Source organism: Bombina bombina, chromosome 4 (genome assembly GCF_027579735.1).
Source record: "Bombina bombina isolate aBomBom1 chromosome 4, aBomBom1.pri, whole genome shotgun sequence".
In the NCBI taxonomy this organism is placed as follows: Eukaryota; Metazoa; Chordata; class Amphibia; order Anura; family Bombinatoridae; genus Bombina; species Bombina bombina.
The window spans coordinates 366,314,983-366,341,466 of NC_069502.1; the positions used below are offsets into that span (position 1 = coordinate 366,314,983).

Sequence of the window (26,484 nt, forward strand, 5' to 3'; positions counted from 1 at the left end):
TACTTGGCGCCACAAAATCACGCACCTCCTGAGCGGGAGGCGAAGGTACTGACACGTGAGGAGAGTTAGTCGGCATAACTTCCCCCTCGTCGTCTGGTGATAATTTCTTTACATGTAAAGATTGACTTTTATTTAAAGTAGCATCAATGCAATTAGTACACAAATTTCTATTGGGCTCCACATTGGCCTTTAAACATAGTGAACAAAGAGATTCATCTGAGTCAGACATGTTTAAACAAACTAGCAATGAAACTAGCAAACTTGGAAATACTTTTCAAAATTAATTTACAAGCAATATAAAAAACGTTACTGTGCCTTTAAGAAGCACAGAAAAACTGACACAGTTGAAATAACAATGACCAAAATAGTTATAGCAACCAAATTTTCACAGTAAATGTATTAAGTTAGCAAAGGATTGCACCCACCAGCAAATGGATGATTAACCCCTTAGTACCCAAAAACAGATAACAATTATATAATTAACGTTTTTCTCACAGTCAAATACACTGTCACAGGACTGCTGTGCCTGATTACCTCCCTAAAAATGGATTTTGAAGACCCCTGAGCTCTCTAGAGACGATCTGGATCATGGAGGATGAAGTAGACAGATTGTGACTGAATTTTTACTACGCAAAAAAGCGCTAAAATAGGCCCCTCCCACTCATATTACAACAGTGGGGAAGCTCAGAAACTGTTTCTATGCAGAAAACAAAAATGGCCATGTGGTAAAAATCATGCCCTAATAAGTTTTATCACCAAGTACCCCACAAAAACGATTAACAAGCCAGTAAACGTTTTAAACATACATTTGAAAGTTATGTATTATTATTAATAAGCCTGCTACCAGTCGTTTTTACTGCAGTTAAGGCTCATACATTATTTCAGTATTAACAGTATTTTCAGAGTCAATTCCATTCCTTAGAAAAATACATTCAGTGTACACACACACACACATCAGCCTGATACCAGTCGCTATCACTGCATTTAAGGCTGAACTTACTTTACAATGGTATCAGCAGTATTTTCTCAGTCAATTCCATTCCTCAGAAAATAAATTACTGCACATACCTCATTTGTTGCAGGGGAGCCCTGCATGCTATTCCCCTTCTCTGAAGTTACCTCACTCCTCAGATGAGAAACAGCCAGTGGATCTTAGTTACGTCTGCTAAGACCATAGAAAAAAAAACCAGGCAGATTCTTCTTCTAATGCTGCCTGAGAATAAACAGCACACTCCGGTGCCATTTAAAAATAACAAACTTTTGATTGTAGAAATAAACTAAGTTAAAAAAACACCACAGATCTCTCACAGCTTCCTTTTTAGTTAGGCTGCAAGAGAATGACTGAGTATGATATGTGAGGGGAGGAGCTATATAGCAGCTCTGCTGGGTAATTATCTTGCAGTTTCCTGTTAGGAAGAGATATATTCCATAAGTAATGGATGACCCGTGGACTGACTACACTTAACAGGAGAAACACTGCACACATAACATGGTATTCCTGTGTCCCTGTATCATTAAGCTGCTGTAAAGTCTCTCTTCTGTCTTCATTGTGAATGATTATGTGTCTCACATTGGTCTAAGTGCCCAAATTTAACTCCATAAGCAAGCACCTGTAAACCTCTATTCTCAACTAACTCCTACGAGGCCAAGAACAGAACTGATTAGAGATGGGAGGTGGGAGGGATTTTAAGCTCTTGTATGGGTTTTTGACCTCCTCCTACTAGCAGGAAATATATCCATATGTTATGGAACCCTATGGACCATTATTATTTTACAAAATAAATCATAGCTAATATAACAGATACACCTCTAAATGAGCAAACATGTCCTTAGCTAGACAAAACTTCCTATCTTATAAATAAATAGGAAATATAGTAGCATGAATATAATCTAGCCCTATATTGTAGTGTGTAGGTATTTATTCTTACTTCTTATGCATTCGTATACAATATTTAATCCCTAGTATTATGTAATGGCATCTTTAATACAGAACATTCTCTTGCAGCAATATGCATGTAAGCTCTTATAGGAATAGTGCCCTGTACAATGTTTCCCATTTAATATGTTCCCAAATACTTTTTTTCCTGCTGGAATTGTTGATAAATTGCGCATTTGCCTGTGAGCTGTGAGAATACTTGATGTATCATGCACACTAACTGAAGCTCTACCACTTTTTACTGAGCATCACCATCTTGGAGCTCAAGTATTCTCACAGCTTGTGACAGAAGTTGTGCACACTCACAGATTAGTAATATTGTCCACTTTTTTATAGCTGTATCATTTGCTTGGCGTTAGTGCATGATACATCATGTGAGCTTTACATTATTGCATTTTTTACACAGTTTTACAGTTACACAAAATTTATTTGAAAAAGCACTAAACAATAATAAAGAGCAATGCAGCAGCTACAAAAAATGCACAGCTCCTGATTTGTATCATGCACCCTAACTTGAAGCACTTTATACAGTTGTCAAAAAGTTGACAATTTCATTGATAGGTAAATGCACACTACTTCTGTCACAGGCTGTGACAATACCTGAGCTCCAAGATGGCGGCGCCCAGTATGAAGAGGCTTCAGTATCTGCCACCTTTAAGCTATTAAAACAGGAAAACTGACTGAAAAGAGCTGCAGGAACAGGATGAAATGCAATAACATACACCTAGATTACGAGTTTTGCGTTTGTGTTTTAACGCTGAAAAAATGGCAATTTAAGCATTAAAACAGCAACGCAGCCATTACAAGTCTTGTCGGTATAGCTGTACCGCAAGCCTTTTAGCCTGTAACGCAACGTCAGTCCCGCACTCGAAAAAATTACGTTTTTGCATGGGATTTCCATAGCGCTGCCATTACAAGTTTTGTGGTGAGGCTAAAAAGCTTGAGTTACAGCCTATACTTACACGATCCGTTTCGCCATCTGAGACCAGTAGTTATGAGTTTTACGCAACAAAACTGTTACACAAAACTCCTAACTAAACTGTTACAAAGTACACTAACACCCATAAACTAACTATTAACACTTAAACCGAGGCCCTCCCGCATCACAAATTCTATTTTAAAGTTATTAACCCCTAATCTGCCGCTCCCAACATTGCCGCCACTAATAAAATGTATTAACCCCTATTCCGCCGCTCCCTGACATCGTCGCCACTATACTAAAGTTATTAACCCTTATTCCCCCGCACCACAACATCGCCCACACTATAATACAGATATTAACCCCTATTCCGCCCCTCCCCGACATCGCTCACACTAAATAAAGTTATTAACCCCTAAACCTCTGGCCTCCCACATCACTACCACTAAATAAACCTATTAACCCCTAAACCGTCAGTCCCCCACATCGCCAAAAACTAAATTAAACTATTAACTAGGGATGCACCGAAATGAAAATTCTGGACCGAAACCGATACCGAAAATTCAGGATGATCCTGGCCGAAAACCGAAACGAAACCGAAATTGTTTTTTTCTTTTTTAACTACAGTGTGTGTGTGTAGCTGAGAGAGCTTGTAGGCGGGAAAGCTCCAACAAATGGACATGGTCACTTGTACAGTAGGGCGTGATCTGCAGTGAAACTGGAGCTCTATAAGGGAGAGCGTGGTTATAGCCAGACAACAATATGAGGTAGACATGTGTTTTGTTTTTGGGTGTAGTTATCCGTGCGATGAGCGTGGCTGCACCTGATCGTCTCTCATCGTATCTCCGCCTAGTTCCTGGTTCGGGTCTCACACTTACCCGTCAGATTATATGTCCGGAGCCCCAAATGGAGTCTGCCTGTCACCTATCACCAGGACCACTGGACTTAGCTACAACCTTACGTGCAAGGTGTTTATAGAAAGTTACTGTGCTTTTTTGTATACACTGTCTGGTGGGTGCTAATTTCTACCAACTGTGTGCGAGCTTGGGGCTTATACTTATAAAGTGTGCACGCATATTTGCCTCAGGCGAATAGAATGTCTTCGCACAAGAGGCTGATGTATGAGCACTGTATATAAGGCTTAGATATTCACTGTGTGTGCTTAGGGCTGTTTCTGATAATATCAAGTGTTTATAAACATGTTACTTATCCTCCTTTGATATTTGTATTCACTATTCAGAACTTTGGTTTCCTTCTCTGCTGGTTTCAAATATCATCATGTAATGGTACTTATGTGTGTGCTCTGTGTACCATGCCAGTGCTGTGCTGCTCACCTTATGCTAAGGATAGACATGTAACTCAATAGAACAGGGGAGGGCTGTACATTTTTAGCCATTTTGGTCCTCTTTGGGCCGAAATTGGAATTGCACATTTTCGGCGGCCCAAATTTTGGTGCATCGCTAGTATTATTCTTTATTTAGTTCTGTGTAACAGAATCAGATTTAACCGTTTTTGTTTTGTTACCAATTATCAAAATAAAGTATAGTCCTAGAAAACTATTATTATATGCAAAACAGTAAGTCAAGTAATGAACTCAAACAGCAGCTCTAGGCTGGCATCAAATTTAAAATATGCTACACAATCATTTTGCCGAAAATAAAAGGCAAAAAAAACGAAAACCGAAATAACAAAAAATGCTATTTTCGGCCGAAACTTTCTGCGGCCGAAATTTCGGTGCATCCCTACTATTAACCCCTAAACCTAACAAACCCCTAACTTTAAATTCAAATGGCAAGATCCCTATCTTAAAATAAATTAAAACTTATCTGGGAAATTAAAAAAAACTAAATTTAAACTATAAATTAAACTAACATTACTATTATACTAAAATTAAAATAACTACAAATTTAATAAATTAAATTACACATTAAAGAAACCTAACCCTACTAAATAAAATTAAATCTACAATTACAAAAAATAAAAAAATACTAAAGTACAAAAAATAAAAAAATACTAAAGTACAAAAAATAACAAACACTAAATTACGAAAAATAACAAATGATATTATCCAAAATAAAAACAATTACACCTAATCTAATAGCCCTATAAAAATATAAAAGCCCCCCCAAATAAAAAAAAAACCCTAGCCTATAATAAACTACCAATAGCCCTTAAAATTGCCTTTTGTAGGGCATTGACCTAAAGAAATCAGCTCTTTTCCCTGCAAAAAAATACAAAGACCCTCCAACAGTAAAACCCACCACCCAATCAACCCCCCAAAATAAAAAACCTAACTCTAAAAAAAAACCTAAGCTACCCATTGCCCTGAAAAGGGCATTTGTTTGCGCATTGCCCTTAAAATGACATTCAGCTCTCTTTCATTGCCCTTAAAAGGGCATTTAGCTCTTTTAAGAAAGTCCAAAACCCTAATCTAAAAAAAAAAACACCCCAAAAAAGTTTAAAAAAACCTTACACTAACCCCCGACGATCCACTTAAAGTTTTTGAAGTCCGGACATCCAGGCAGCGAGAAGTCTTCATCCATCCAGGCGGCGTCTTCTATCTTCATCCAGGCAGCATCTTCTATCTTCATCTCCATCCTGAAGACATCCGGCGTGGAGTATTCTCTTCATACGGTTGTCACCGTATACTGAATCTTCAATGCAAGGGAGCCTTTGCAAAATGGCGTCCCTTGCATTCATATTGGCTGATTTTATTTTGGAAATTCAAATCAGCCAAAAGGATGAGAGCTGCTGAAATCCTATTGGCTGTTCAAATCAGCCAATAGGATGAGAGCTACTGAAATTCTATTGGCTATTCAAATCAGCCAATAGAATTTCAGTAGCTCTCATCCTATTGGTTGATTTGAATTTCCAAAATCAAGGGACGCCATTTGAAAAGGCTCCCTTGCATTGAAGATTCAGTATACAGCGGCGACCATATGAAAAGGATGCGCCGCACCGAATGTCTTCAGGATGGAGCCGTTCCGCGCCACCGAGATGAAGATAGAATATGCTGCCTGGATGAAGAGAAAAGAGGCTACCTGGATGGATGAAGACCTTGCCGCCTGGATGAAGACTTCTCGCTGCCTGGATGTCTGGACTTTGAAAACTGTAAGTGGATCGTCGGGGGTTAGTGTTAGGTTTTTTTAAAGGGCAATGAAAAAGAGCTGAATTCCCTTTTAAGGGCAATGCCCATACAAATGCCCTTTTCAGGGTAATGGGTAGCTTAGTTTTTTTTTAGAGTTAGGTTTTTTATTTTGGGGGGTTGGTTGGGTGGTGGGTTTTACTGTTGGGGGGGTCTTTGTATTTTTTACAGGGAAAAGAGCTGATTACTTTAGGGCAATGCCCTACAAAAGGCCCTTTTTAGTGCTATTGGTAGTATATTGTAGGCTAGGTTTTTTTTTATTTGGGGGGGCTTCTTTATTTTTATAGGGCTATTAGATTAGGTGTAATTGTTTTTATTTTAGATAATTTCGTTAGTTTGTTATTTTTTGTACTTTAGTATTTTTTAATTTTTTGTAATTTAGTATTTTTTATTTTTGTAATTGTAGATTTAATTTTTTTAGTAGGGTTAGGTTTTTTTAATTTGTAATTTAATTTATTTAATTGATAGTTATTTTAATTTTAGTATAATAGTAATGTTACTTTAATATATAATTTAAACTTAGTTTTTTTTTAATTTCACAGGGTTTAATTTATTTTAAGATAGGGATCTTTAAATTATTAGGGGGTTGTTAGGTTTAGAAGTTAATAGTTTAATTTAGTGTTTTGCAATGTGGGGGGCTGGCGGTTTAGAGGTTAATAGGTTTATTTAGTGGCGCTGATGTGGGAGGCCAGAGGTTTAGGGGTTAATAACTTTATTTAGTTGCGGCAATGTCGGGGAGCAGCGGAAAAGGGGTTAATAACTTTATTATAGTAGCTGCGATATCGGAAGCGGCAGATTAGGGGTTAATAACTTTATTTCGGAGGCGGCAATATCGGGAGCGTCAGATTAGGGTTTAATAACTTTATGTAGGTGTCGGCAATGTCAGGGGCAGCAGATTAGGGGTGTTTAGATGTGGGCTTTATGTTAGGGTGTTAGGTTTAAACGTAACTTTTTTTTCCCCATAGACATCAATGGTGTTGCGTTACAGAGCTTTTCATTCCGCGATTGCAGGTGTTAGGTTTTTTTCAAACACTCTCTCCCCATTGATGTCTATGGGGAAAGCGTGCATGAGCACGTCAAAGCAGCGCTTGTATTTTATGCGGTATGGAGCTTAACGCAACCATATTGCACGCACGCACAAGGAGGCTTTTAAAAAACTCGTAATGGCAGCGCTATGGAGGATGAAATAACGCAACTTTTGTTGCGTTCGTTTCGCACCCTCTATAGCGCAAAACTTGTAATCTAGGTGATAGTAAGTAGTTACTATTCTTTTGTAGTTGTGCACAACAGTTTAATGTCCCTTTAAGTATTACATTCTCTTTATTGGGCTTTGTGTATACATACGGCACTGAAAAGTGCCTTTACATTGTGGTCTATGGGGACTGTGTTATTCCTATAAATATATATGCTTATATACATATATATTTATGTGTTAATATGTGTATATACACATATAAACACATAAATATTTGTATATATTCATATATATATTTAAAATTTGCTGCTCATAACTGCGCGACTAACCCCCTGCAATGCGCTAGGTTCTCTGCCCTGTCTCAAAGAATGAGAACGAGGCTCTCATGGAAGCTCTTGTGAGCGCAAAGCTTCCCTGCAATGTGAACAGAAAGTCATGAGAGCAACTATCACGCTCACGAAAGCGCCATTTTGCACTCCACTCGTAAACTGGCACTATGATGGGTTGTAGTTTTGAAGAGTGAAAACAGCTATTTTATAAACAAATAATAATAATAATTAAAAAAAATTATGCTTACCTGATAAATTACTTTCTTTCCTGGCATGGAGAGTCCACAAATCCATTCTAATTACTAGTGGGAATTCAACTACTGGCCAACAGAATTAGGCAAAGAACACCCCAGCAAAGTTTTAAGTATCCCTCCCACTTCCCATAATCCCTAATCATTCAGCCAAGGGAATACGGAAAGAGAAGAGGAACACCAGGGGTATAGAGGTGCCTGAAGTTTAGAAACCAAATAATAAGCCATCTTGAATTTAGACAAGGGCGGGTCATGGACTCTCCATGCCAGGAAAGAAAGGAATTTATCAGGTAAGCATACATTTTGTTTTCATTACAATGGCATGGAGAGTCCACAAATCCATTCTAATTACTAGTGGGAACCAATACCCAAGCCAGAGGACACAGAATGGAAAGGGAGGAAGAAACAAGACAGGTGGACCTAAACTGAGGGCACCACAGCTTGAAGAACCTTTCTCCCAAAAGAAGCCCCAACAGAGGCAAAAACATCAAATTTATAAAATTTTGAACAGGTATGTAATGAGGACCAAGTGGGCGCCTTGCAAATTTGCTCCAAAGAAGCCTTGTTTTTAAAGGCCCAGGAAGAAGAAACAGCCAAAGTTGAATGAGCCGTAATCCTCTAAGGAGGCTGTTTTCCAGCTGTCTCATAAGCCAATCGAATGACACTTCTCAACCAAAAAGAAAGAGTAGTTGCCATAGTCTTTTGGCTCTTACAGAAAATTTAAGAAAATCCCTGCCTGGAGCCTGGAGATAGAATTTTAGAGCACAAACCACATCCAGGTTGTGTAACAGACGTTACTTCTGAGAAGAAGGATTAGGACACAAAGAAGGAACAACAATTTCCTGATTGATATTGCGGTCCGAACCCATCTTAGGAAGAAATCCCAATTTGGTACGAAGAACTGCCTTATCCACATAGAAAATAAGATAAGGGGGATTACACTGCAAAGCCGAAAGTTCTGAGACTCTATGAGCAGAAGAAATAGCCAACAAAAACAAAACTTTCCAAGACAACAGTTTAATATAAACAGAATGCATAGGCTCAAATGGAGCCTGCTGAAAAACCCAAAGAACAAGATTAAGGCTCCAAGGTGGAGAAACAGGTTAAAACACAGACCTGATTCTGACCAGGGCCTGAACAAAAGACTGAATATCCAGTAAGTTGGCCAAACATTTATGCAATAAAACTGAAAGGGCAGAGATCTGACCCTTCAGAGAACTGGCTGACAAACGCTTCTCCAGACCCTTCTAGGTGCGCCAAACCTTATGATATATTTTGCAAGTTACCGGCTTACGAGCCTGGATCAAGGTGTTAATAACCTTTTCAGAAAAACCTTGTCTAGACAAGACTAGGCGTTCATTCAGAGAATCTAGATTTGGATGAAGAAAAGGACCCTGAAGTAGAAGGTTCTTCCTCAGCGGTAATCTCCATGGAGGAAAGGACAACATCTTCACCAGGTCCGCAAACCAAATTCTGTGAGGCCAAGCTGGAGCAATTAGAATCACTGAAGCCCGCTCCTGTTTGATCCGAGCTATCACCCGAGGAAGGAGGACAAACGGAGGAAACAGGTAAATCAGACCGAAACCCCATGGAATTGCTAAAGCGTCCACCAGAACTGCTTGTGGGTCCCTTGATCTGGACCTGTATCTGGGAAGTTTGGTGTTTAGACAAGACACCATCAGATCCAACTCCAGAACCCCCCACCTGATGGTTATCACTGAGAATACTTCCGGATGAAGAGCCCTCTCCCCTGGGTGAAACGTCTGCCTGCTCAGGTAATCTGCTTGTCCACACCTGGGATGTGAATGGCCAAAATGGCCTCCTTCATTGCTAAGGAACTCTTTGTTCCTCCCTGATGGTTGATATAAGCCACTGATGTGATGTTGTCCGATTGGAATCTTATAAACCGGACTGAACTCAGTTGAGGCCATGCTTTCAGGGCATTGAAGATAGCTCTCAGCTCTAAAATATTTATTGGGAAGATGGACCCCTCCTGAGTCCAGGTCCCCTAAGTTTTTAAAGGACCCCAAACTGCTCCCCAGCCAGAAAGGCTGGCATCCGTAGTCACAATCTGTAGTCTGCCTTGAGACAGATGATCCTGACAGAGCCACCAGGAGAGAGAGTCTCTTGCAAGGTTGTCTAGGACTATCCTTTGAGAAAGGTCTGAGTGGTCTCCGTTACATTGTCTGAGCATTTATAACTGTAGAGGTCTCAGATGGAAGTGAGCAAAAGGAATAATGTCCATGGTGGCCACCATGAGACCAATTACTTCCATACACTGTGCCACTGAGGGTCGGACCGAGGACTGAAGACAAAGGCAGGCGGAAAGAAGTTTGGACTTTCTTGCTTCTGTTAAGAAAATCTTCATCGAGATTGAATCTATGATTGCCCCAAAAAAACAGACCCTGGTACTTGGAAACAGGGAACTCTTTTCTATATTCACCATCCACCTGTGAGAATGGAGAGTGAAAAATCTTCCTTAAGTACCCCTCCAATTTCCTATCCATGGGGTCCTTAAAAGAAGTATTATTCTCCAGAAGAATCGTAGTTCTCTTTGCCAATGTGGATATGGCTCCATCTACTTTAGGAATAGTATGCCAGAGCTCCCGTACAGAGTCTGCAACAGGAAACATTTTCTTAAAAACAGGAGATGGGGTAAAGGGAACATATGTTTCTCCCATTCCTGGGAAATAATATCTGACATACGATCTGGAACAGGAAACACTTCCACAGATCTAGGTTTGACATCAAAAACTCTGTTTAAATTATTAACCATAGGAGTCTCAGCAATTGTAGGTTCTGAATACTCCAGAGTAGCCAGAACCTCCTTAAGTAGTAAGCCGAGGTGCTCCTCTGAATCTACAGTACTAACTACAGTAGAATCTGATTCAGAGATCTCGCCCTCAGAGGATTGGGATAAGCTGACCAAGGCAGCCTTGGTATTAGAAGATATTCCTGACTTAGAAGAAATATTCTTAGATTTTCTTTTTCTCTTATACTAGGTAGGTAAGGCACTTAGGGTCGTAGATACTGCTGAGTTAAGCTGTGGTGCAAAATCACCTGGTAAAAACACACCCCCAGGCACAGACTGATTAGAACCGCAGGGCACTGCTTGTGTTATAGCTAGGGACGGAGACAGAAGAGAACATTGAGGCATGTCAGGGGTAAAATAGTCCTGTGAGGCAGAGGGCTCTAAGGGGTTACATTTTTTAGTAAGTTTAGTCTTTATTTTTAGACTGCAACATATTTGTTACACATGTGAAGCAAAATTACTTGTGCCTCTAAACAATATAAACACTTTTCAAAAGTCACAGATAAATCTTTGTCCATTTCCATTGTATAAATCCCCTCTCTTATGGGTAAAACCTTAGATTCCCAGAAAAGTAGATTTAAATAAAACCTAGTACAAATTAAATCATAAACACAAATTTGTCTTCAGTTTGCAACTCTCACTAGATAACAGAAAAGCACTACTCTGCAGGAGACAACTAAAACGGCACTTCTTTACTCACAGCCGTTGCTGAAGTAAACTCACCACCTCCTGATAAACCACCAAATGTTGTTAAGCAGCCAGAACCTTCTTCGCACACTCCGATATGGACTCTGAGAGAAATGGAGAGCACCAATGCTGAAACCGCTTGAGACGGAGGCAGGAGACGTGCGGCCATCACTTGACTGCATTAAAAATAAAAATGCGACTTCAGTAGAAAGCGCGCAAAAATACGCTGCACTTGCAAATAAAAAAAGGACATTATCCTAAATATCCCTTAATAGTGCAAAAACACCACATTTCGTGTCCCAACAATATATAAATAACATTTAAAAGCCTCATTGTTCACCCCTGACAGCCTCAGTCCCAGAAAATGTAGTGTAACTTAAAAAGCCCATTCTTGTCTGCTAACAGTGCCCTGCATATAGTGCCCATCAATAAAACAAAATCCCAACAGTGAAGAGATTTTTTTAATAACTGTCCCCAGGCTCCATATCCCAGAAGAGGTATTAACCCCTAAAGTGCTTGAGCCTTCTCACCTAGAAGGAAAAAACACTTACCTTTGGAGCTTCAGCTGTAAGGAAGGCACAGCATTACAGGTCTGACAGATCCAGACGACTTCTGATAGGGACCTGGAGAGAAAGGAAAAGCAGAGTAACCAACTCTGGTTTTCCATATAGGGGTTAGCATAAATTGTTGGAGGAGAAGCAAGGACTACCTTGCCGACCTCCAACAGCTAATAGCCACCACAACTCTAACAGGAGGATTACATGGACACAGCAATACCCCAATCCTTGCTTGCAGGGAAACTACCCATTAAAGGATAAAAACAATTTTCTTCAGAGCACCATTTTTGCACACCTTCTAGATATATGAAGGCAAAGTATGACTGGGGATTATGGAAAGTGGGAGGGATACTTAAAGCTTTGCTGGAGTGTTTTTTGCCTCCACCTGGTGGCCAGGAGTTGAATTCCCACTAGTAATTAGAATGGATGTGTGGACTCTCCATGCCATTGGAAAGAAATAAACATTTTCCAATGGATTGCAAAAAACATTAAGGAGAAACTCATTTTACAGTACCCTGTGCTTTAACCAAAGTTGGTAAAGCTGATGAAAAAATAAAATGACTTTTACTTTAATAATTACATTTTTGTATCTCTCTGCTACCTTGCAAAGTATGTTCTATAGTAAACTCCTCTCCGCTTGCAAAGGGAAGTGCCACGGGAGACAGCGTTGGAGGTGTTGGCGTCTGTGTAATTACACGTACACAATCTTGTGGCACCACTGGAATATTTTCTGCACATACATTCTCTACTTGATAAACCTAAGTAAAAATAAAATATGCTTCAAAAGAATTTCACTTTCCACAAGCCTACTTTCAGCAACATTATCATAAGTAAAACCTTAATTTTGTTTTGAAAAGTATTACATTTGGACATGTATATGAAATCTTTAAAATTCAAGTTTCCAGCAGTTACTAATTTATTATGATACACAAGGTTTTCCTGTCACCAAACTGTTTAAGGCTTCTTTTGAAGTCATACGACTTCATGTGTATGTGGAGTTAGGAAAAAAAAAATGTTTAATCTCATTTACAGTCTACTCCAGAATTTTTATTTTTATTTTTTTTTAATATATTTTTATTGAGATTCAATTTTAGGCACACACACAATTTATGATAATGAGATCTATACAAACAGATACTCTCCATAAATACAATCTAAAATACATAACAGAGAAAGGAACCACACAAGGTAAACAAAAAAAGTTTCAGTGAGACTGCATATGAATAGAGTTAGATAATCATTGTGCCATATAAACTGTATGCCCTCTAAATGTTTTTTGAGGCCACTCTTGGGACCCCCAGGATAACATTATGATGTGACAGAGGGTATTAATGGACAAAAGGAGGCCACTCTTCATTTTTTATAACACAGAACGTAAAACTGAAATAGTTAATACACTATTCTTTAGTACATGAGTATATATGAAGTGAAAAGAAAAAAAAAACTTTCCTCTGGGATAAAACAAACAAGAACACCATCATAGTACAGATATGAGGTTTAGGAATTTCTGTGAAATGTGTGATAAAAACTCACCCCCCTCTAAAATTTTCTGATGGGAATAATAAATCAGTACCCGTTCATACATCGCTAATCATCATTATGGATGGAACTGGAATGGTCTATTACTCTAAATTGATATTGGAATACGTGTAGTATACCTTCGTGATAACTAGGACAGACCCAATTTTAAAGTTAAGCTGAGGATTATCAGGCATTGCTATTATGTGGGGAAGCAGAATATGCATTAATGTGGTGAAGCACTTTGCTAGCTATAAGCCCTCACTCGTATCTCTCATTTCATCTCATGCAAGTCGGGCCATCCCGCCACCCCGGCCCGTAGGTAGCGGGACTACCCCAACCACCTTAACATCATAGTGAGGGGTCAACTTTCCCTGTGAAACCTGGTCCCTAGATAGCTCAGATGTCAATTCTCCTCTGTAAGGGGTCACAGCACAGTTAGAGGATTAGGTACTGCCTTATATCAATGTAAAAATGATAAATAAGTGCCATATAAAGCCAAAGTTGATAAGTATATCACTGTCATTGTAGGCATTAATGGGCAGATTAATATTCGTGTCAAGGGCCATAGTTTAAGAATATAAAAATTTGAGCTTTTCCTATCTATGACTGTAGACAAAGATAGCTATAGGCAAGAGATATATGCCTTCAATTAGAGTAGCAGTTAGGTAATTTTGAAGCAACTCAGACATACTAACAAATAAACCATGATCTCTGTAAACAGCAATAGTATGCATGTAGGGATATCTGAAACATCACCTAGTAATATAAAACGGGCTACAAAGGATTAAACACCTCCATAACTGTTGCATACAGTTTAGATATGTATTATTTTCACTAGCATCTATAATAATTATAGAGTGTGTTAAAGTAACAGGTAATGTGTACATTTGAGAACATTATCCCTGATGATAATGACAGGTAACTTATTGCACTTATGTTCATAAAAGGTTATGAGATAATATAAGAACTGAGCCAAAGGAGCCCACAGTTTCATTTGCTCAATGCTGGGAGGAACTGAAACTACGGCCTAGATTTGGAGTTTTGTCGGTAACGACCCGAAAAACTAACGCCGGCTTTTTTCTGGCCGCACCATAAAAATAACTCTGGTATCGAGAGTCCACATAAAGGCTGCGTTAGGCTCCAAAAAAGGAGCGTAGAGCATTTTTAACGCAGCTTCAACTCTCGATACCAGAGTTGCTTACGGACGCGGCCAGCCTCAAAAACGTGCTCGTGCACGATTCCCCCATAGGAAACAATGGGGCTGTTTGAGCTGAAAAAAACCCAAACACCTGCAAAAAAGCCGCGTTCAGCTCCTAACGCAGCCCCATTGTTTGCTATGCGGTAACCCTTCCTACGTCTGCACTTAACACTCTAACATGTACCCCGAGTCTAAACACCCCTAACCTTACACTTATTAACCCCTAATCTGCCGCCCCCGCTATCGCTGACCCCTGCATATTATTATTAACCCCTAATCTTCCGCTCCGTAAACCGCCGCTACTTACATTATCCCTATGTACCCCTAATCTGCTGCCCCTAACACCGCCGACCCCTATATTATATTTATTAACCCCTAATCTGCCCCCCACAACGTCGCCTCCACCTGCCTACACTTATTAACCCCTAATCTGCCGACCGGAGCTCACCGCTATTCTAATAAATGTATTAACCCCTAAAGCTAAGTCTAACCCTAACACTAACACCCCCCTAAGTTAAATATAATTTACATCTAACGAAATTAATTAACTCTTATTAAATAAATGATTCCTATTTAAAGATAAATACTTACCTGTAAAATAAATCCTAATATAGCTACAATATAAATTATAATTATATTGTAGCTATTTTAGGATTAATATTTATTTTACAGGCAACTTTGTAATTATTTTAACCAGGTACAATAGCTATTAAATAGTTAAGAACTATTTAATAGCTAAAATAGTTAAAATAATTACAAAATTACCTGTAAAATAAATACTAACCTAAGTTACAATTAAACCTAACACTACACTATCAATACATTAATTAAATAAACTACCTACAATTACCTACAATTAACCTAACACTACACTATCAATAAATTAATTAAATACAATTCCTACAAATAAATACAATTAAATAAACTAGCTAAAGTACAAAAAATAAAAAAGAACTGTTACAAAAAATAAAAAAATATTTACAAACATAAGAAAAATATTACAACAATTTTAAACTAATTACACCTACTCTAAGACCCCTAATAAAACAACAAAGCCCCCCAAAATAAAAAATGCCCTACCCTATTCTAAATTACTAAAGTTAAAAGCTCTTTTACCTTACCAGCCCTGAACAGGGCCCTTTGCGGGGCATGCCCCAAGAAGTTCAGCTCTTTTGCCTGTAAAAAAAAACATACAATACCCAAGCCCCCCAACATTACAACCCACCACCCACATACCCCTAATCTAACCCTAATCATTCTTATGTTTGTAAATATTTTTTTATTTTTTGTAACTTAGTTCTTTTTTATTTTTTGTACTTTAGCTAGTTTATTTAATTGTATTTATTTGTAGGAATTGTATTTAATTAATTTATTGATAGTGTAGTGTTAGGTTAATTGTAGGTAATTGTAGGTAGTTTATTTAATTAATTTATTGATAGTGTAGTGTTAGGTTTAATTGTAACTTGGGTTAGTATTTATTTTACAGGTAATTTTGTAATTATTTTAACTATTTTAGCTATTAAATAGTTATTAACTATTTAATAGCTATTGTACCTGGTTAAAATAATTACAAAGTTGCCTGTAAAATAAATATTAATCCTAAAATAGCTACAATATAATTATAATTTATATTGTAGCTATATTAGGATTTATTTTACAGGTAAGTATTTATCTAAGAGTTAATTAATTTCGTTAGATGTAAATTATATTTAATTTAGGGGGGTGTTAGGGTTAGACTTAGCTTTAGGGGTTAATACATTTATTAGAGTAGCGGTGAGCTCCGGTCGGCAGATTAGGGGTTAATAATTGAAGTTAGGTGTCGGCGATGTTAGGAAGGGCAGATTAGGGGTTAATACTATTTATTATAGGGTTAGTGATGCGGATTAGGGGTTAATAACTTTATTATAGTAGCGCTCAGGTCCGCTCGGCAGATTAGGGGTTAATAAGTGTAGGCAGGTGGAGGCGACGTTGAGGGGGGCAGATTAGGGGTTAATAAATATAATACAGGGGTCGGCGGTGTTAGGGGGGGCAGATTAGGGGTACATAAGGATAACGTAGGTGGCGGTCGGCAGATTAGGGGTTAAAAAAATTTATTCAAGTGTCGGCGATGTGGGGGGACCTCGGTTTAGGGGTACATAGGTAGTTTATGGGTGTTAGTGTACTTTAGAGTACAGTAGTTAAGAGCTTTATAAACCGGCGTTAGCCCAGAAAGCTCTTAACTACTGACTTTTTTCCTGCGGCTGGAGTTTTGTCGTTAGATGTCTAACGCTCACTTCAGAAACGACTCTAAATACCGGAGTTAGAAAAATCCCATTGAAAAGATAGGATACGCAATTTACGTAAGGGGATCTGCGGTATGGAAAAGTCGCGGCTGGAAAGTGAGCGTTAGACCCTATTTTGAGTGACTCCAAATACCGGCGGTAGCCTAAAACCAGCGTTAGGAGCCTCTAACGCTGGTTTTCACGGCTAACGCCAAACTCTAAATCTAGGCCTATATGTTTCCCACCTTGGATTATAGCACTATATGATTCGAACTGGACATTAATAGGGACAATAGTCTATATTAATTTTTAAAATGAATTGTGATAGTTACACATTAACAATATTCAACCTTTAAGAAAAAAAAACAGAAACAAGAGACATGTAGCTCCCATACTGGTAAAGTCAAGGGTTTAACCGGTAATTTGCAGAGAGAAAGGGAAAGGTGAATACTACAAAAAGCAATGTGTCAGGTTGATTCCTCATGCCAGTTTGCACCACTCCCCTCTTGTGAAAAGGGTTCTTATATTATTGCGGGGTGTAAGGTAAAGAGAGCGTCTCTGTACATGCAAACATATTGTAACCGCAAATGTAGACTGCCTGAACTCCTGCAAGTGAATAAATGAGTAGTTATTACTGCCTAAATGGTTGTCATGTTCACAGCTATTCATCTGCTCTCCTATGCAGTTATTGTTTTAACTCACTTGCAAATAGTACTGTTTCTTTAATAGTCTGACATCCAACCTACAAATGGCCTCCTCCCACACTACTCTTTGCTTGGTATTGGATCGTAGATTGCATTGTCTGCACTCCTTCCCAGCCTCCTTTGAAGAAACCCCAGAACTCTCTGTTCAGCTACGGAACTCTAAGCCGTCTGTCAGCTGTTTCACTGATTCCGGAAGTATCGGAGCGGTGACGTCACACGCCAACCTTTGCCGCATCTCGTGGACTGAGTCTGTTTGTTCGCTCTGAGTTCTTTCTCCTGCGGTTAAGCTTTAACTGCTCAGGTACCTCATTCAGCCACATACCTATTATATGGTAAAGCAGTATACACTTTATACATTATATTACACTCTGATCGATCTACTCAGTGTCATCTTAACTACACTTCAGTTGTTATATTTTTCTCTGTGTTAACACCTATTTCTTTTGGTGACTTGTTGTGCTTATGCTGCTGCATTTATTCAGTGATTTATTCACATGTGGCAGCTATAGAATATCCACAGCATCCTTCACCAACTATTAAACTGCATTGATTCAATGTGGGTTCTCACATTACATGTATTGTAATTGATGTTACCACCCAAATAACAATCTCTGCAACAAACTTACTAAAATTACATTCATCTCAGCAGCTGTGGTTCACTTAGACACTCACTTTTATTTCAGACATCACAGAATACCAAGCCTGAATAAAAACATGGACCCAGCTGAGATCACTACACAGATTCAGACACTCACTCATAATGTGGAATTGCTGACTGATGGGCTGAATACTTTAAAACAAGAAAATAATGCTCTAAAAGCTTATATAAAAGACTTTGTAGAAAGAAAATCACGTTTCCAGGAACCTCAAGTTAGTTTACCTGACATTTTTACAGGTGACAGGAAAATGTTTAGGGATTTCAAAAATGCCTGTTTGTTGCTTTTTACTTTGAAGCCCTATACTTATCCCACAGACAGAATCAAAGTTATGACTGCTATTTCCTACTTAAGAGCTGAGCCTAGAAGCTGGGCAAATAATTTTCTAGAAAGCAATGATGATATCCTCAATGCTCTGGATTCTTTCTTCTCTGCTTTAGCTCAACTGTATGATGACCCATACAAGCAGTTGATGGCCGAAACAGCTATGAGGTCTCTACAGCAGAGGAGAAGGGATGTGGAGGATTATATTGTGGATTTTAAAAAATGGGCAAAGGACACACAATGGAACAATTTAGCATTAAGAAACCATTCCGGCTGGGATTTTTAGATGCTATAAAGGATGAACTCTGTCGCTCAGATTTTCCACCAACCTTGGAAGAGTTGATAAATCTAAGTATTAGTATTGATAGGCGCCTAAAAGAGAGACAAATTGAAAGAACTCCCCATGACAGTAGTACTAGAAAACCACCGTCCACAAGCTCCACCTATATTGCTCAAAAATCTACCAGCGAGCCTATGGAGATTGGTTTCCTTAAAGGGCCATTAACCAACCAGGAGAAACTCAGAAGACGCACACAAAATTTATGTATGTATTGTGCCTCTGATGAACACCTTGTACACTCCTATCCAATCCTACAGAGACAAAAACAGGGTAAGGCTTCTCTACCATATCATTCCATTAAAGCTGCTAGTAATTCCTCTTGTTACCTTAATCTATCCCTTTCATTGCAGTGGGACCAACAACGGGCCAACGTCACAGGGATTCTTGATTCTGGTGCTTCTGCCTCATATATAGATGTGAGCTTCACTAACATAAATAAAATACCACTGATTAAAAAAACGTCTCCTGTACCTTTAAGGGGAATTGATGGGGAGGTATTGCCATCTGGTCCGGTTATATTTGAAACCATTCCACTTCTAGTCTCTACCCTAGACCACCATAGGGAATACATAACATTTGATGTAATTACTTCCCCTGCCTTTCCTGTAATCTTAGGTTTACAGTGGTTACGCTTACATGACCCCCACATATCTTGGTCCACACTTAGTTTACAGTTTACTTCAAAGTACTGCACTACTACTTGTTTCCCTACCCTACTGTTACAACCAACTTCTTCTACTCAAGAAAGTACTATTCCCCAGGAATACATGGACTTTTCGGATTTCTTTAGTAAAAAAGAATCCGAGAACTTACCACCCCATCGCCCATATGACTGCCCAATTGAGATCTTACCAGGTGCAGTCATACCCTGCGGCCATGTATTCCCGTTATCCAAGCCTGAATTACAACACTTAAAAACTTATCTTGATGATAATTTAAAGAAGGGGTTCATACGTCCCTCAACCTCCCCCGCAGCCGCGGGTATGTTCTTTGTCCAGAACAAGGACGGATCTTTAAGACCTATTGTAGATTATAGGCAACTGAATAAAATCACTATAAAAAACCGCTATCCCTTACCCCTCATTCCTCAATTAATAGAAAGGCTTGAAGGATCAAACATATTCACTAAGCTAGACTTAAGGGGGGCTTATAATCTCATCCGTATGAGGGCTGGGGACGAATGGCTGACGGCGTTCCGTACTCGGTATGTCCTTTACGAGTACACCGTCATGCCATTCGGCCTCTGTAACGCCCCAGCCACCTTTCAACACTTCATACATGATATATTCAGAGATATTTTGGATGTCTTCGTTGTCATTTACCTGGACGAAATTCTGATATTTTCAAAAACACCTTCTGAACATGTGAACCATGTCAGACAGGTACTCTCCAGATTACGAAGTCATTCCCTTTATGCAAAAGCAGAAAAATGCATATTTAACTCGCATAACATTACCGTCCTAGGTTATCAGATTTCTGAACATGGCATACAGATGGACAACACAAAAATACAAACCATACTCAATTGGCCCAAACCAACTAACAAAAAACAAGTCCAAAGTTTTCTTGGTTTTGCGAATTTTTATTGCAAGTTTATACACAATTTTGCCTCAGTTGCAAAACCATTAACTAACCTCACAAAAGATAACAAATTTCTTTGGACACAAGAAACACAATCCTCCTTTTATCTTCTAAAAAAGAAATTCACATCAGCACCAATACTACGATATCCTAACACTCAACTACAGTTCATACTAGAGGTTGATGCTTCTGACCTGGCAATTGGAGCAGTTTTGTCTCAAAGAGAACAGTTACAAAAGCCACTTCATCCTGTTGCTTATTTCTCAAGATGTCTAACTATACCCGAGTCACACTACCCAGTTGGCGATAGAGAACTTCTAGCCATAAAGGTAGCCTTTGAACAGTGGCGACATTTACTTGAGGGAGCTACATACCCAACCATAGTTTACACAGATCACCGTAACCTACAATATTTGAAGTCTACCAAAACTCTTACAGCCAGACAGGTTCGTTGGAATCTTTATTTTTCTAGATTCGATTTTCTTATAACCTACAGACCCGCTGCGAAAAATAGGAAGGCAGAAGCACTATCACGATTACCACCGAAAGATTGCTACACTTACTCTCCCCAGTCTGTGATACCTGAAGACAAATGTCTACTCTTTTTAATAGATTCCATCCCCTTATTGCACCGAGAACAACAAAAGGATACAACAAAACTTCTTCATTTATTACAACTAAACTCTGATGCCCTATACCATCATCAGGGTAAATTATATATACCATCTTCCATAAGAGGAACTCTGTTGCATTCTGCACACGATTCTCGTTTAGCTGGCCACAGTGGCATAGTTAAAACACAGGAGATGATAAAAAGATAATACTGGTGGCCCAACATGACCAACGACATCTCAGACTATATTAACAGCTGTTCAGTTTGTGCCACTTCAAAACGAACAAAACAGTTACCCTATGGATTAAAAAAACCGCTAGATACCTAAATAGCATACACTATCAGGAACTATATAGGAGGTGCGCCAATATATATGAAAATGTTAGCGTATATAAATTCACTTGCCAAACCTATTAGTATTTGGGGCAAAAAATAAAAACCATACTACAAACACTGTAAAATATATAAATAAAATTAATAATAATAAAAGAACCTAAGTTCCAACAAATTATGTTAAATGTGCAAAAAAAGTCCCAACTCAAAAAATATATATATATGAGTCCATATAAACCATAGACCAGATCCCACGACGTAATAAAGGTAACAGCAGCTCTCTCCAAAGTGGCAGAAAGTAGAACCAGTCCTAAAAGACAAAAAACGAGAGGCTCTCTTGGTGCAGCAAATTCCAAACAGAGATAGACTACGAATACATAATATATTCCAGGTACTCACAAACAAAGTTGCACATGCAGTGCAATATCGTGCAAGCCGAAACTTCTGAGCCGTTCGGCTGACTCACAGTGGTTGAAGCAGATGGTATCCAAAACGAGGCTCCAATCCTGATGCCAATCACCTCTCAGGAACGCCAACAGGAACCGATCAGCACTGTAGATATCTGGCAATTAGCTCAGGGCCCAACCAGGCGGTTCACTCCAACAACGGGGAATAATAACAAGTCCAGAGCAAGACTTAAAATGACACATACACTTTATTAAAACATATAAAAGTGTTGCTTAGCAACGCGTTTCTCGGCTGAGTGCCGTTTCATCAGGCTATTATTTTGCTTTAAGTCTTGCTCTATTTAAACCCCTTCTAACCTATCAGCGGCATTAAAATTTGTCACGCCTCCTTTCCCAGCTCTATTCGAATCCTATCATTGGTTAATACAGCTAAGAGCCGGTATCCAATAAAATCCAACGGTTAGGGCACTCCTCTGGAATGTTGAACGTCGTCATAATGATAATAATAATAACCGTTGGATTTGTTTGGGCAAACACATATTACTAATATGCTCAAGATGATCTGGGCATAAAGGGAAGTTAGATACTCCTTATACTAAAACCATTTGGATACAAATTCCACTACGAAAGTACTGGAATATAATGCTCGCTAATAAACAATGTGAATATTGACACAAAGTAACTACGATACAGGTGACCCTTACGTACAATAAATGCCATTACAACCATAATAAAGATAATACATATACATAAATCTACGTTTATAGAACTAATGGGGAAATTTTCATTAGTTAACCCTAAGCTAGTTCTTATAAGCTTATTTTACAATGCTTCTGTTTCGACTGATAGATGTTAAATGTTATATCTTATATTACAATTAATCTATCCCAACATTTTAAAATAGATAAATACATTCAATTTACATTCGTTGTTAAAAAACAATACATAAATAAATAAAAATATAATACCATTGTAGTTAGAAAATAAGATTACCCAATTAAATTGACATTATTATTAAAAAACTAAATTGACCAAAAAGTTACTACTAACATAAAATTATATATATATATATATATATATATATATATATATATATATATAATACAAGGGATATAGGGATACTAATTGTTCATTCAAGATGTTAAATGGGCACATTAAATATACTAGAATTCATCAATCCCCCCTATATATTAAATTCCTAATGCAGAGTATACTGTGAAATGTACCTTTATATCATATAAGAGATAAGGTGATATTTACACCCTATCATTAGTGGATATATCATGACTAAACTTAAGTTATATATGTGATGCTAAAATAATATAAGTGATATATATGTGTTTAAAATTATAAATGATTGTGCTAGATAAACTCAATACTAACATAATATATATATATATATATGTGGTGTAAATAGATATATATGTGTATATATATATATATATCGTAACTAATCAGAGATCATATAGATACATATAAAAATGGTGCAACTATAGGCTAGTGTTCAATATAAGTGGTACTAATACCAATGGGCTCCTGGTGTTCTAATATACTAGTGATAGGGGAAGTGTGTGCATAGTGGGGGAGAGGGGGGGGGTTACCTAAATAAAAGGGAAAAGGCGAAAAATAGACTTATGATGAATGGATTACATTAAAAACATTAAAAAGCTGCTAGATCCACATTTAAATTCAATCCCATAGGATGAATAGTTTTTAATTTGTGGATCCAGTATGTCTCCCTTTGTCTTAATCTTGTAAATCTATTATATAGATGTGAGATAGGGACTTCTTCAATGGGAATAATTGTGTAACAGTTTGGGTCACCATTATATTTTGAGTGACAATGTTTAATCACGCTGTGTGATTTTTTGTTTCTCAAGATACTACAGTAGTGCTCGGACCACCTATGGCTGAGACGTCTAATAGTGCGGCCTATATACTGAATTCCACAAATACAGGATAGCAAGTAAATAATATAATGTGAAGCACAAGATAATCTGCTCCTAATCTTGTAAGATTTTTTGTTTACAAAAGAATGGAATAATGTCTTTTTATTTTCAATATGATCACACATCTTGCAGTTTTTTATGTTACATTTGAATGCTCCTCTTATAGGGGATCGGCGATGATTAATTCGTTCATTGGCTGTCCTATTAACTCTAGTGGTGTTCATATGTTTTACTATTTTACTTGTTGCTAAGATATTCTTAAAATTTGGTGCTCTTTTATACACTATAGAAGGTTTTTCACCTATCAATTCATTTAAAATAGGATCCCGTTTCAAAATTCTCCAATGTTTGTGCAGAATGTCACTATTAAGATTGTAATTACAATTATATTGTGTGATAAATCTAATTTCGGGAGGTTTAGATGTTTCCCCAATAAGTTCCCTTATCTCTTATATGATATAAAGGTACATTTCACAGTATACTCTGCATTAGGAATTTAATATATAGGGGGGATTGATGAATTCTAGTATATTTAATGTGCCCATTTAACATCTTGAATGAACAATTAGTATCCCTATATCCCTTGTATTATATATATATATATATATATATATATATATATATATATATATATATATAATTTTATGTTAGTAGTAACTTTTTGGTCAATTTAGTTTTTTAATAATAATGTCAATTTAATTGGGTAATCTTATTTTCTAACTACAATGGTATTATATTTTTTATTTATTTATGTATTGTTTTTTAACAACAAATGTAAATTGAATGTATTTATCTATTTTAAAATGTTGGGATAGAATAATTGTTATATAAGATATAACATTTAACATCTATCAGTCGAAACAGAAGCATTGTAAAATAAGCTTATAAGAACTAGCTTAGGGTTAACTAATGAAAATTTCCCCATTAGTTCTATAAACGTAGATTTATGTATATGTATTATCTTTATTATGGTTGTAATGGCATTTATTGTACGTAAGGGTCACCTGTATCGTAGTTACTTTGTGTCAATATTCACATAGTTTATTAGCGAGCATTATATTCCAGTACTTTCGTAGTGGAATTTGTATCCAAATGGTTTTAGTATAAGGAGTATCTAACTTCCCTTTATGCCCAGATCATCTTGAGCATATTAGTAATATGTGTTTGCCCAAACAAATCCAACGGTTATTATTATTATCATTATGACGACGTACAACATTCCAGAGGAGTGCCCTAACCGTTGGATTTTATTGGATACCGGCTCTTAGCTGTATTAACCAATGATAGGATTCGAATAGAGCCGGGATAGGAGGCGCGCCAAATTTTAATGCCGCTGATAGATTAGAAGGGGTTTAAATAGAGTAAGACTTAAAGCAAAATAATAGCCTGATGAAACGACACTCAGCCGAGAAACGCGTTGCTAAGCAACACTTTTATATGTTTTAATAAAGTGTATTTGTCATTTTAAGTCTTGCTCTGGACTTGTTATTATTCCCCGTTGTTGGAGTGAACCGCCTGGTTGGGCCCTGAGCTAATTGCCAGATATCTACAGTGCTGATCGGTTCCTGTTGGCGTTCCTGAGAGGTGATTGGCATCGGGATTGGAGCCTTGTTTTGGATACCATCTGCTTCAGCCACTGTGAGTCAGCCGAATGGCTCAGAAGTTTCGGCTTGCACGATATTGCACTGCATGTGCAACTTTGTTTGTGAGTACCTGGAATATATTATGTATTCGTAGTCTATCTCTGTTTGGAATTTGCTGCACCAAGAGCGCCTCTCGTTTTTTGTCTTTTAGGACTGGTTCTACCCTATGGATTGTTGCTACCAATTTCTACACCCAACAGACCATGGCTTGATATCACAATGGACTACATTGTTGACCTACCCGATCTTCAAATAACACCACCATAATAGTGGTTGTAGATCTGTTTAGTAAAATGATACATCTCATTCCATATCATAAATTACCAACAGCTGCTGAAACCATACAAGTTCTCCTTGCCAATGTTTTCAAGCTACATGGATTACCACAAAGGATTCTTACAGACCGCGGATCACTCTTTGGGCAGAATTCTGTAAATCATTTTCGATTGATAAAAAGCTCTCATCATCATATCATCCTCAGACCAATGGTCAAACTGAGAGGTGTAACCAATGGGTTGAACAATTTCTACGGACTTATTGTCATTTCAACCAGAAATCTTGGTCGACTTTACTCCCTTACGCAGAGTTTGTCTTCAATAACACCATCCATGCCACAACTAAGCAAACACCGTTCTTTATTAACTATGGTTATCATCCATCTTTCCAACTTCTACCCGGAAACAACAACTCAGTTCATATCAGCGACTTAACTCAAACTATTGCTTCAAATTTCATCACTGTACGTAATACAATTGAGGAAGCCAAACGAATACATAAAAAATATTATGACATGAGAAGAACCCCTGCTCCACATTACTCCCTTGGAGATCTTGTCTGGTTGTCTACCAGGAATTTGCGCCTGAACACTCCGTCCAAGAAACTCTCTCCATGTCATGTTCTGTCTCAGGATATCATGTGAGGGCCTCATTGTCTGGAACAGTTGCTTTAAAGGAAGATTAGTAGAAGCCATACTGATTGAAAATGAAAACAAATTTATTTAAACAACAAAATACTTTGTTTAAGCAAATACTTGCAGAATATTTAAATATGCTACTCAGGTATGTTAAGACCACATACAGCAGGAGTCAAAATAAAGAAAACTAGTAAGCAGAGATGCAGATTC

At 37.8% G+C, this 26,484-nt stretch overlaps 1 protein-coding gene across 1 annotated transcript in view; it reads right to left on the minus strand.

Moving 5' to 3' along the window:
* Positions 1–26,484, minus strand: part of PHC3 (polyhomeotic homolog 3) — a 1,036,700-nt gene that overhangs the window by 389,767 nt on the left and 620,449 nt on the right. The window contains exon 9 of the mRNA XM_053710129.1: positions 12,433–12,589. Coding sequence (XP_053566104.1) covers positions 12,433–12,589 — 157 coding nt within the window. The remainder of the gene's footprint in view (positions 1–12,432; positions 12,590–26,484) is intronic.